The 11,552-nt window shown below is 57.5% G+C and overlaps 2 protein-coding genes across 2 annotated transcripts; both read right to left on the bottom strand.

The window, feature by feature from the left end:
- Positions 1–887: 887 nt before the first annotated feature.
- Positions 888–3,140, bottom strand: JKF63_05057 (uncharacterized protein; the record flags this gene model as incomplete). The annotated part of the gene is made up of 1 exon (XM_067901027.1): positions 888–3,140. The coding sequence occupies one exon, from the start codon at positions 3,138–3,140 to the stop codon at positions 888–890; it is 2,253 nt and encodes a 750-aa protein (XP_067757390.1).
- Positions 3,141–4,704: 1,564 nt separating this feature from the next.
- JKF63_05056 (uncharacterized protein) lies at positions 4,705–11,451 on the bottom strand (the record flags this gene model as incomplete). The annotated part of the gene is made up of 1 exon (XM_067901026.1): positions 4,705–11,451. One exon carries the CDS (start codon positions 11,449–11,451, stop codon positions 4,705–4,707), a length of 6,747 nt encoding a protein of 2,248 aa, XP_067757389.1.
- Positions 11,452–11,552: the final 101 nt, after the last annotated feature.

Genomic DNA, 11,552 nt, shown 5'->3' with positions numbered 1-11,552 from the left:
AAAAAACACACAACAACACCCCCACTCGCCTCGAATGTCACCTACGGAGACGTTCCAAATATGTCAGTCCGCCACGTGGCGCAAACTCTTCCCTCCCACATCCTTAGGAGAAGCAATCAGAACCATTTGAAACGAATGCAAGCCACGCTGACAATCACATGAGTGAATACCGACGTGTGCACTGTCGTCGGTCGCTTCAGCGCTGTGGCATCCAAGACACGACCGTCGACATTTCGTAGCGCTGCATCGTCCTGGCGCTTCTACGTCATTCGTATGCGATGACGTTAACATCAGCAGCGCCTCTCGCCTTGGCAGGAAAAAATAAAGGGTTGCTTGGCTTCCTCAAGAGGAGCGGGGGATACTGGACACCCTGAGTAGCCCACACCGAGGTGTGCCCCTCTCCCCCCCCCCTCATCATCCACTCCACCCCCCGTCACCAAAGAAGTGGGCAGAGAGAGAAAGGGGCTGGAACCAAAGGTATTCGGAGTCACACAGACACACACACGCACGCATGTTCCCCCTGCAATCCCGCCCTCCCTCCCCCACCCCCACGCGCGCAGCTGTAGTACGTTAGATGGTACAGCGATCATATGGCTATTTGGAATCTTTGTGTGGATGGGAATCCGTAAAGCTCGCGTCACGTTACCGCGGCGGCGATAAATTCACAGACCTGTGGAAGAACACAGAGGGCTGCTGTTGTCCATTTGATGAAATCGGACCCACAAGCCTCATGTCAGACGTCGCTTTTCGCCCTGGAGCACTTGAGGAGCGAACTACTCGTTTTTTGTGACAGTGGGAGGGAGTGGGGAGAGGAGGAAGAGGAAGAGGAAGAGGAAGGCAAGAGGGAGGGAAGAGCGGAGAGGGAGAGGGGCGAGGGCCGGGTAGACCTACACACCTTTCTGGCTGCTCGCCGGCGCTGCATTCTCCTCGGGTGGGAGTGTTGCCTTCTGAAAGATGACGTGGCCCTCCGCTAAGCCGCCTATCTTCGCTCCTGGCTCCACAATACCGAATGGGTAGTTTTCCATGCCCATGCGCACCGCCTCCGGCACCCCGAGCGCGTCCATAATCTCCTTCGCCTTCTGCGGCATCACTGGTTGGAGGAACATGACGCAAATGCGCAGCCCCTCCATCGTCGTGTACAGTACCGTTCCGAGGCGTTCCTTGTCCGACTTGACGAGCTTCCACGGTGCGTTCTCAGTGACATAGGCGTTCAGACACCGGAGAACGTCGAAGATGGCAATCAGCGCGCGCTGGATGTCAGGCAGGCAGTAGTAGTGATCGACAGTGCCAGCCAGGTTGTTGAGCGAAGCAATCAGCGTCTTGTCCTTCTGGTTGTACTCTGCGGGTTCGGGCCACACACCATCCACATTGATCTTTGGAGCGACGCAGCGTGACACCAGATTGCCAAGCGTGTCGGCGAGCTCGCCGTTCAGGCGGGCTACCATGTTCCTGTCGCTGTAATCGCCATCATCCTGGAAATTCGACTCACGCAGCAAAAAGTACTTCAGCGCGTCGGTGCCGAACTGCTCTGCCTTTTCCACGGGGTCGAATGCATTGCCGAGAGATTTACTGATCTTTCTGTGATCCTTTGTCCACCAGCCATGCGACACCAGCCGCTCTGGCAGCGGCAGGCCAGCGGACATCAAAAAGGCGGGCCAGTAAATGGCGTGAAACTTCAAGATATCCTTACCCACCACGTGCACGTCGGCCGGCCAACGGTTCAATGCGTGGTGGTCCTCGTCCACCGTCTCAGTGTTATCAGACGCGACACGGGTAAGGGCACCGGTGTAGTAGTTGAACAAGGCATCAAGCCATACGTAGATGCAGTGGCGCTCATCACCAGGGACTGGAATAGACCAGTTCATGACAGACTCGCGCTTGCGCGATATGGACAAGTCAAAGAGGCCCTTCTCGACCGTCTTGATCACTTCGCGGCGGCGGAACTCCGGCACGATGCAATTTGGGTGATCATGGAAGTACTTGAGAAGACGCTCGCGGAATGCGCTGAGACGGAACATGTAGTTCTCCTCCTCCACCCACGTCACGACGTGACCGCTCTCGAGGCTGATCTTGCAGGCCTTTCCATCCTTGTCTACGCCGTCGACCACATTCTGTGCCGTCAGGAACGACTCGTCGCTCACCGAGTACCAGCCCTCGTACTTGCCCAGGTAGATGTCGCCCTTGGCCTCTAGCCTCTTCCAGATGTCCTGCACCAACTTCTCATGGGTCGGGTTCGTGGTGCGGATAAAGTAATTCATATCGTAATTCATCTCCTTGAAGCACTGCTTGAACTCATTCGACACGCTGGTCGTGAACTCCATCGGCGACACGCCCTGCTTCGCCGCCGCCTCAGCGACCTTCTGACCGTGCTCGTCTGTGCCGGTCATCACGAACACCTCCTCCCCCTTCACTCGGTGATAGCGGCCAAGCACGTCGACGATGAGAGTACTGTAAACGTGACCAATGTGCGGCGATGCGTTCACGTAGTAGATCGGCGTTGTGGCGAAGAACGTTTTTCCCTTCTTGGGGCTCACCTCGTACGTGCGCGGCACTCGCAAGAAATCTCCGCACTCCTGGACCGACAGCGCGTCGAACGCAGAGGCAATCAGCTCCTCGTGCTCGGCTCGGAAGGCCTGGAACCACTTCACCAAATGTGGCACCTCCTCCGCCTGAGCGGCGGGAAGAAGCCCACCCTCGCACAGCGCCGGCAAAAGAGACGCAAAGAGGACACTATCGACCAAGAAAGACCTCAACGAGGGAGATCCCTCCACGGCTACGGTACCCTCATGCTCCCCTATGGTGGTGTCGAGCTTTTTCAGCGCCGCCTCAGCCTCGCTCGTGATGCGCCGCTGCGTATAGAGGGGGGTCAAGGCCGGCGTCAGCACCGTCGACTCCCACTCCAGCCATTCTGCCTCTCCCTCTAGCGAGTTGTCGGCGGGCGATTGTACGGCATGCGTGTTCCAAAGAAGACGCGCCGTCTCGTTGCAGCTGTACAGGGGCGCCTTGGACTTTGCCAGCTCAAAATACGGTGTGCTGTAGGCGCTGCCTAGCGTCACCTCAAGCGGCTTTTGAAGAAACATGGCACACAGCACGGCCTTGAGGGCCTGGTGATTCGCCTTCTCTGTGAAAAGCTTCGACATTATTGAGACGGACAGAAAAAAAGAAAGAGACCGGACGGGAAGAAGAAACACGTGAACTTATAGCCAATATATACAAATATATAATAAATTTAAAAAGGGGGAGAGTAAATCGTCTGTGCACTATTTACTGCGGTGGTGGTGGTGGTGGTGTGTGTGAGTGGGGGGGAGGAGGGGAATGGAAAGGGGAAGGATGATGATGATAGTCGTCGTCGTCGTCTCCGTCTTTCTCCGGTGTTATTTTCCTTTTGCCAAAGGAGAGAGAACGATAAAATCTGCACGCGTGCGTGTTGTGTGTGTGTGTGTGTGTGTGTGTGACCTTTATTTTCTTCTGTTCCTCCCAAAATGTATGGGCCAATGGGTTAATTTGGGGGGAGGGATGATGAGGGAATACATCGAGCGGTCATGAAGCGAAAAGTGTTCATCGGGTGCGCACACCTACACAAAAACACACCTATGCGAGGTGAGATGGCAATCTGCCCACCCATTCATGCTTGCATCACAACATATCCTCTGGCATCCAGGTGCATGGAGACCCTGTGTGTGTGTGTGTGTGGTATGTATGTGTTGTATGTGCAGCAAATGGTTGACATCGCTCACTTTTTTTTCTCCTCGTAGTTCGTTGTCGGTTGTTGTTTGTGTGTGTGTGGAAACAAAAAGTAAAAAAAGGGGGGGCAAATAAAAGGACGAGGGGGAGGGAGGGGAGGGAAAAGAGAGGGAAAGCAAAGAGAAGGAGGAGGGGGGGGGGCGGTACACACACGCGAGCGATGAGTACTCCCCCCCCCTCCTCCTCCTCCTCCTCCTCCACGAGTACAAAAAGACGATGTGCACTTCCCTGCTCTCCTCTCCACCACACACCACCTTCACACCTTCACACACACACACACACACTCACGCACACTCACTGCTCTCCCTTCCTTTTTTGTTTGCTTTTGTTTTCTCCCCCACCTTCCTCGATGGGGGGAGGGGGGGAGAAGAGGAGAGGGGGGAGAGACTTCTGTTATATAATATATCATTACCTATATCCCCATTAAAAATTGGGGCGAGGGAACACAACGACAGCACCAACAACAACACAGTGGAGGGGAGGAGGAAGGGGGGGAGGGGGGTGGAACACATAACCAGACACTTTTTTTAATAATAAATAGAGGATCGAACGGTGGGGTGGACACTAGTGAGCAAAGAGGCTCAATAAAGACGACGACACGTGAATATGCAGTATACACATATACATATATATACATACAAGTGTATTTATATACTATATAGTTGCATGCAAGCATGTGCACGTGTGTCGTGAACCCTTCAAAAAAAGGGGCACCGTCACGACCACAGTAGAAGCGAGAGTGGAATCCACGTAAAACACACCAAGACACCCATCCAACACAAACACCGGCTAAAAAAGGAAAGCAAAAGACGACGACATAGAAAAAAAAGATCGACAAGGACGTCAGCAAGACCATCAATCATTACGTCACAGACAAATGAGAACAAACAGAGGGAGAAGCAGGGACCCCCCCTTTTTTTTAATTGCATTCCCTGGCTTCAAGCACGTCGACAGCTATCGCTAAGCTGTCGGCGTCGCGCCGATGGCGGCGGCGGCGGTGGCACCCGTGCCTGGATCAGCACGGGCGCCGTCGGTCTTGCTCAACCGCGTGTGTACCGTGTGATGCAGCTTTGTGAACATGGAGTCGAGCGGAGCATAGTGGATGAATGACGTTTCCCAGAATTTGTACTTGGGCTCGCGCATCAGCTCCACAAAGGTGTTGAGCACCCCCCATGGATGCGGCTGCACAATCACCGTTTTTTCGGCCAGGACGCGTGTGATCTGCTCCTGCACACAGGTCTGCGTGTGCGCGTCCACGCCCGGTGATGGCAAGAACAGGTTCAGCACCACATTTGCAAAAAAGTTTGTTTGTATATTCGGGAAGCGCAGCTGGTTGGCGCAGGCGCCGAGCATGTAGTACCGCCGCTTCGAGTTGAAGCGGCTGCACAAGAAGCGGTAGCACGCGACAGCGTTGGATTTCGAGAAATTTGCGGGGATGCGGTTGTCGTGGGTGCGCAAGTACACGATGGCGATGTGCTGCACCACCGCGTTGATGAAGCTGCGATTCGCAGTAGGCTGTGTCAAGTCGTTCAGAAGGTCCGCAAGAACGCTCTCGCGCAGCGGGGCATCGTCGCGCGTGACCATCATCTCGAGATCCGCCAGAAGCTGCGACTTCACGTTGAAGGTTGTGAAGGCTGTCTTAATGCACGACTCCTGCACAGATGTGTCGAGCACCTGCAGCATCGCCGGATCACTGGAGTCAACATGAGGGAACGGCTCTGGCAGGCGCCTGTCAGGTGGGAAGGAACACAGCACCGTGTTGAGCAGCTGCACACAGGAGAGTGGAATCGCCTCGCAGAGTGGGTAGTGCTGGGCGATCAAGAATCGCGGGTAGTCATGCAAGAGCACCAGCACAAGCTTCAGCAGGGACTTGTAGTAGACCAGGCCGTTCGGTGAGATGCGATTCCCTTTGATCAGAAACTTCACAAACATCATGGCACCACCAAGGAGCTCGACATAGTGGGGCCACATCGACTCCACGTTCATGAAGCGCGGGATGACGTGCCGGTGCGACAGAATCTCTAGCCAGCCAAACACAAAGCCGGGGTACTCCATGGGGTGCACGCGGCGCAGAAATGTATGGAAGGCCGTCGTGAACTCTGTTGACATAGTGCGCGTCGTCGATATCTCTAGCCGGTGAAGTGAGTGAACGAGGTTGCTCAGCAAGCGCACGTACGGCTGCTGTGGGAAGAGCGGGATGAACTGCTCATCGGCAGCGAGAATCCATGACGGTGCAGGGCGGACCTTGGCGACGAAGTTGTGGTGCTCTGTCAGCACGCGTGTCACGGCATCGAGCACGCGGCGCAGCAGTGTCGTCTCGGCCCGCAAGTCGTGCGAAGCCTCGTTGCGCAAAGAGCAGCACTGCAACAATACCATAACCAGCTCAACAAAACTGTCGCACATGACGAAAGGCTTTGCGGTGTACGGTGTGCGGTAGCCTGGAGGGCCCCCGGGCCGCGTGCCCACCAACGTTTCGCTCGTGATGTTTCCGTCTGCTCGCTCCATCGCAAGCATCGTGTTGGCGTAGTACTCCACACAATAGCGAACACCCAGGCTTAGGAAGGTCTGAAGGTGGGCCGTGTCCAGCATGCGGCGCTGCTGCAGCGTCCTCACGAACTCGACAGACGGGATGCGCTTCTCGGCATAGCGGTGGCTCTTCTGAGGCCACACCGTGATCCAATCATTCATAAGCTGACCCACCTCTTTCTGGAAGGCCTCGTCCTCGCCAGGCCGGACACAGTCGCATGGGACGAGGAGTTTCATTACATGTTCTGGCACTACCTTGCACAGAGGCGGCTCCGTGACGTATGACGGAAACGTCTGCGCGGTCGCCGCCGATGCAGCGCGCGGAGCCCGAGCCCGCGCAATGGTGTCGAGAGCCACGAGCGTGCGGCGCATGTCTTTCGACGCAACGACCTTCTCCTTAATGATTACGTCAGTGATTATATCGCCTGCAAACGTGACGTAGTTGGAGGTGCCGTTGGTCAGTGCCTTCGCCAGCGCATCGTCAAACTCGTTAGACTTGATCATCTTGATGCGGATGAGGTCAGCGGTCATTTTCGAGAAGGAATAGCAGTTGCTGTGGCGGAGAAACAGTCGCGTGAACTCGCTGCGGTTCGTCTCCTCGCCGCACTCGCGGCACCGGAGCAGAATACGGAGGTACAACTGATGCAGTGCTGTGGAAACCCGCAGCGCCTCCTGCTGCCATACTGGGTCCTCCACTGTGTTCGGTGTGACATCATGGTTGCTGTTGGCGGCGGCGGCGGCGGCGGCAGCAGCAGCAGCAGCAGCAGCCTGTGCGTTCCTGGCGCTATTGTTCACCAGCTTGGTTAGCCGCTCCGTCGACATGGCGAGGGACATGAGCTTGTTCAACATAGGGCTGAGGAAGTAAGTGCTCGACTCCTCCGTGATGAGGCTCATGAGACGGCTGAGGTGCTGTCGGACGGAGTTCTGCGCGTCGTCAGCCAGCCCGCCTGCCTTCGGGCCAGCGGCGTCGAGCTGCGCAAAGTCCAGAGGCGCCGCATTCTCGTTGGCATGATACCGCGACACCGCCTCCTCGACGCTGCGCAGAGCTATGTTAAATACAGCCACCGGCGGCACGCAGCTGTAGAAGTCATCATACACCTCCCGCTGCGGGGCCGGCATCCGGCCAGACGGCACGAGCGTCTCACCCATGACGTGCAGCAGCTCTGCGGCCTCAATTTGATCTGGCGGTAGCGGCAGCGGCTCCTGATCCGCAAAGGCGCTAGCCTTCTCGCGTGCGACTTCAATCAGAAATCGGCTTGTGGCCGTAGCCGCCTCCTCGCCGACGCTGTACTCCACGGCACGCATGCACAGCTCCAGGTTACGCACCACGAGGGTGTCGCGGATCGTTGTCTTGTGGTCGAGTGGTGTGTAGGGGCCCAGAATGCGCTCTAGGACATTTGTCATGTAACGGTGCAGGAGCAGCGGTAGCTCCTCACGCACCATCACGTAGCTCAAGCTGGAAGCCAATGAGCGAGCCATCGCATCGCCAGCGACGAGCATGTCATCCGGTAACGGGTCGCGCGCGTAGTCCTTCAGCACCAGCCGCTCCGTCGTGCGAGCAGCAATGGCGACACTGCGCTGCATGCAGTAGCTTACGGCCTCGTCAACCACAGCCTGCAGCTGCCCAACAATTTCCATCCGGTGCTCAGTGAGACGCTGGGCGTTGGTGCCGAAGGCGGGATCGTTCAGCGTGGCAAACACCCAGTTCAACGAAATACCGATCGGGGGGCGGATCGGCTTGTCGAGCATCTGCATCACACGGCTCACTTCGGGTGGCAGCGCCTGCGACTTTTCCTTGGGCTGGAACGGCTCGGCGCTGGCCTGCAATGGGCGGGCGCTGCTGCGCAGCGACGCTGGTGCAGGCGACGTGCTGGCTGCCGGGGCCGGTTGCGCCGCGATAGCCGCCGCAGGCAAGTTGCCCTCGTCCTCCCCGACTCTGAAGTCGGGACTTTCGTTGATGTCGATTTCGTCGTACACGTCGCGCAGTCGTGTCTCGGTGGATGCGTGGGAGGCGTGCAACCGCATGTACTGCGCCAAGTCCTGCATCGACTGATCCAGAGACTTCAGCAGCAGCTCCAGTTCGAAGCGAAGCGTTACGCGCAGGTGAGGCAGTGTGTACATCTCCATCAGCAACCCCAGCTGCGCCATCGTCCACGGGTTTGGTGGGCAGAAGAAGCGTGACTTGGCGCAGCTGGTCAGAACGCGTGTAATGAAGGAGACGACCGGAACCAGCTTGCCCTCACGAATGCCCTGGCAAAGGAGCGCCTTAAAGTGCAGGTCCTGCTGGAGGATAGGGATGTTCTTCTCCAGTGTGATGCTGCCGAGCCAGGAGCCGAGGTTGCGCAGCAGAATACGCTCACTCGAGTCGGTGCTGATCTTCTGAGAGTTCAGCAGGCGATGCACTGCACCGATACTAGCCTTGCGCAGCGCACGCTCCATATTCTTCGAGTGCAGCTTCGCAATCAGATCAATGTACATGGAGTGGTAGTTGGGCTCCAGCGCCGCACGCTTCACCACCAGGTAGTCTGCAAAGTACTCATAGTACTCCGGCCGCAGCAGTTGTGACAGCTCCGTCGCGTTGCTCTCCAGGTTGCGCACGTCGGTGTTGCCAATCAAAAAATTAAGTTGCTCTTGAATCACGCGCGGCGGGGCTGTCACGTTCGAGTTCGTCACGAGCGTGCCGATATCCAGCGTGTGCAACTTCGTTGCTGTCGCGTCCGTGAACTTCTTCAACTGCGCCGACGCCGCCGAAACGATGGCTGGATCTATGGCAGCGACTGCCTTGTTCGGAGAGCCAGGCTGCTTCGGCGACGTTGGGGAGGTTGGGTTTCCGTCGCCGGAATCCGCCGATGTCGCTCCGCCACCACGCGCTGCGGTGTCCTCCTGTTTGATCCCGCGATTAATCGCAGCCATGATACCGGGAACGCGGAAGTCCAAGTCTCGTACGTAGCGCAGCGCGCGACCGTACTGCGGCCAGTCCGGTAGCCGTGGCTTCACCTGCTCGAGCGCGATAATACCGTACTCTTCCACCGCGTAGTTGGCAGGCTTCGCGACGGCTGGCAGCAGAATGCCCCACGCCCGCTGCTGCTGATTTGGTGGCAGCAGATCCTTGGCAATCATCTGGCCGTACAGTTCAGCAAACAGTTGCAGCTCCTTGCGCGGGTAGCAGCTGATGGCTGACGTCTCGTCAAACATGATGCCCACAATGCAGGCGTACAGCTGCGCGTCACGCTGCACTGTGCTCTTCAGCAAGCCCTCGAGAGTTGCGATGGCAGCGGCGGTAGTGCCAGCGGCGTACATCCTCTTGAAGAACTCCAGCGCTTCGTTCTCGACGTCGTCTGGAAAAAGAGAGTCGGTCGAGGCGAGCAGTGTCTTGGCGCAGTCCGCCACACTCCTCAGCACCTCCTTGAGCGGGGAGGCGAGGAGAGCATTGAGAGCCGCCGTCGCACTCACCACGTACAGCTGCTTTTCCTGGAGCATCTCAGCTACCTCGACGATGTTCATGGCCACCGCGAATCGGTTCTCTGTGGAGCTAGCACGGAAGTGAAGCTTGCCCTCTAGCGCGCGCTGCAGCCACTTGTCACTCGGTTCACCTGCCTCCTCCATGCACATGGCAACGGCCGTGACGAGGCGAGGGCTCCCACTCTCGGCGAGCACGCGCTTCGCCGCAGACTTGCATTTGAACACTACCTGCAACACATCAACAAGACGCTCTGGCGCCGCCTCTGTCAGGTCCGAGAGCACCCCTATCACGGTGCTGAGACGGCCCCGTCTCTCCACCTCGGGCACAATGTGCTGCGACACGAGGTCCAAGGATGGGCAATGGGACTTGAGCAGGTGCTTCATGGCCGTGAAGTGTTTCACCGTACCCTGAAAGTTGCCCGTGAAAAGACCGAACAGGAAAAGCAGCGGCAGCTTCTCCGAGGTGGGACGAAAAACGTCGTTGTCAAAGTCCTTGTCACGACTCGCCACGTGCACAGCGGCCTCCATAAACGTCGTAGAGCGCCAGAGGTCCATCTCGGGGGCCGTCACACCGGGTGGCTTCGTCGCTGGCAACAACTCTGACGGTGCGTCTAGTGCGAGTGGCTTGCGATTCACCTTGTCGGGGTGGCGCAGAATATACTCCAGTACACTGCGCTGGCGCATCGTGTTCGTCCACCTACCCAGAAACAACCCCACAGACGGATACTCGTTGTCGGGCTGAAAGCGGTGGTAGGCGTCGAAGATGACCGAGATGTGCTTCACGCGGAACGGCTCGCCGTCCGGCTGGTCAAGCAGGCGGATGACGAGATCCCAGTTGAAGCCCTTCGGGCTCCCCTCACACAACGCATCCAAGAGCGGCATTGCGTTCACAAGCGTCGTTGTGCCGCTCATGCTCTTTGGCGAATGCTTTCCTGAGGCCATCATGAGTGACGCATACGTGTTGCTGTCATTGACGGCCGAGCCCGCTGAAGCGAAGAAGGCGAGCACCTCAGCCCCGTCGCGCTCTGTGAAGGAGTGCGGGAAAATGCTGAGCAGCTCGCGCGAGTCCGCCAACGTCGTAACACAGCCCGTTCCCAGTTCGCGCAAGACACCCGCCACGCTCACGCGTGGCTTCACCTCCGTCTTGGGCTTCGGCAGCGCGACGGTGTGGCACACATTTGTCAGCTGGCTGTCGAGGTTCGTGGGGGCTAGGCCTACCTGTCGCGACAGGAGTGCCGCGGCGCGCACACCGCCATCGTCCTCCTTGAGCGCCGCCTGTGGAACGTTGAATTCCTCTAGAAGGTCTGTAGCTGCTGACTTGACCATGGCATTTCCCCCCAGCACGAGCGCCATGGCCATCTGCATCTGCTTCATCGGGGTCAGTTTGAGGTCGTTCGCCATCAAAGCAGTGAGAGACTCTTTCGTCAAAGTCGAAGAACTGCCGTCAAGGGCGCAGGCAACAAGAGTCAAGCCATTCGGCCGCCCAAGCGCCTCGTTCACCAACCAAGACGCCAGCAGTGCCCGTTCATCGCTGCGCACCGCCACCAAGGTTGTGCACGCTGCCTTAATGGTGTACCGATGAAGTTCAACGGAGCGGGAGCAAAACTGCTCCAACGTCGTGAACGTGGTCTGCACGGTGTTCTTGGAGACAGCAGTCAGGAGGTAGCGAATCGCCTCCCCTTGCGAGCTGCAAATGTCGTTCACCCGATCATACAACATCTCACCTGCCTGCGTACCGTTTGAATGTGGTTTTTGTATTCGAAGTAAGAGTCAATCAAGGCAACAACTGAAAGAGAGAGGAGCAACCAAGTGCGGTGTTG

This window comes from Porcisia hertigi, chromosome 21 (genome assembly GCF_017918235.1).
Source record: "Porcisia hertigi strain C119 chromosome 21, whole genome shotgun sequence".
Lineage (NCBI taxonomy): Eukaryota > Euglenozoa > Kinetoplastea > Trypanosomatida > Trypanosomatidae > Porcisia > Porcisia hertigi.
This window is presented reverse-complemented; position numbering and strand designations above follow the sequence as displayed.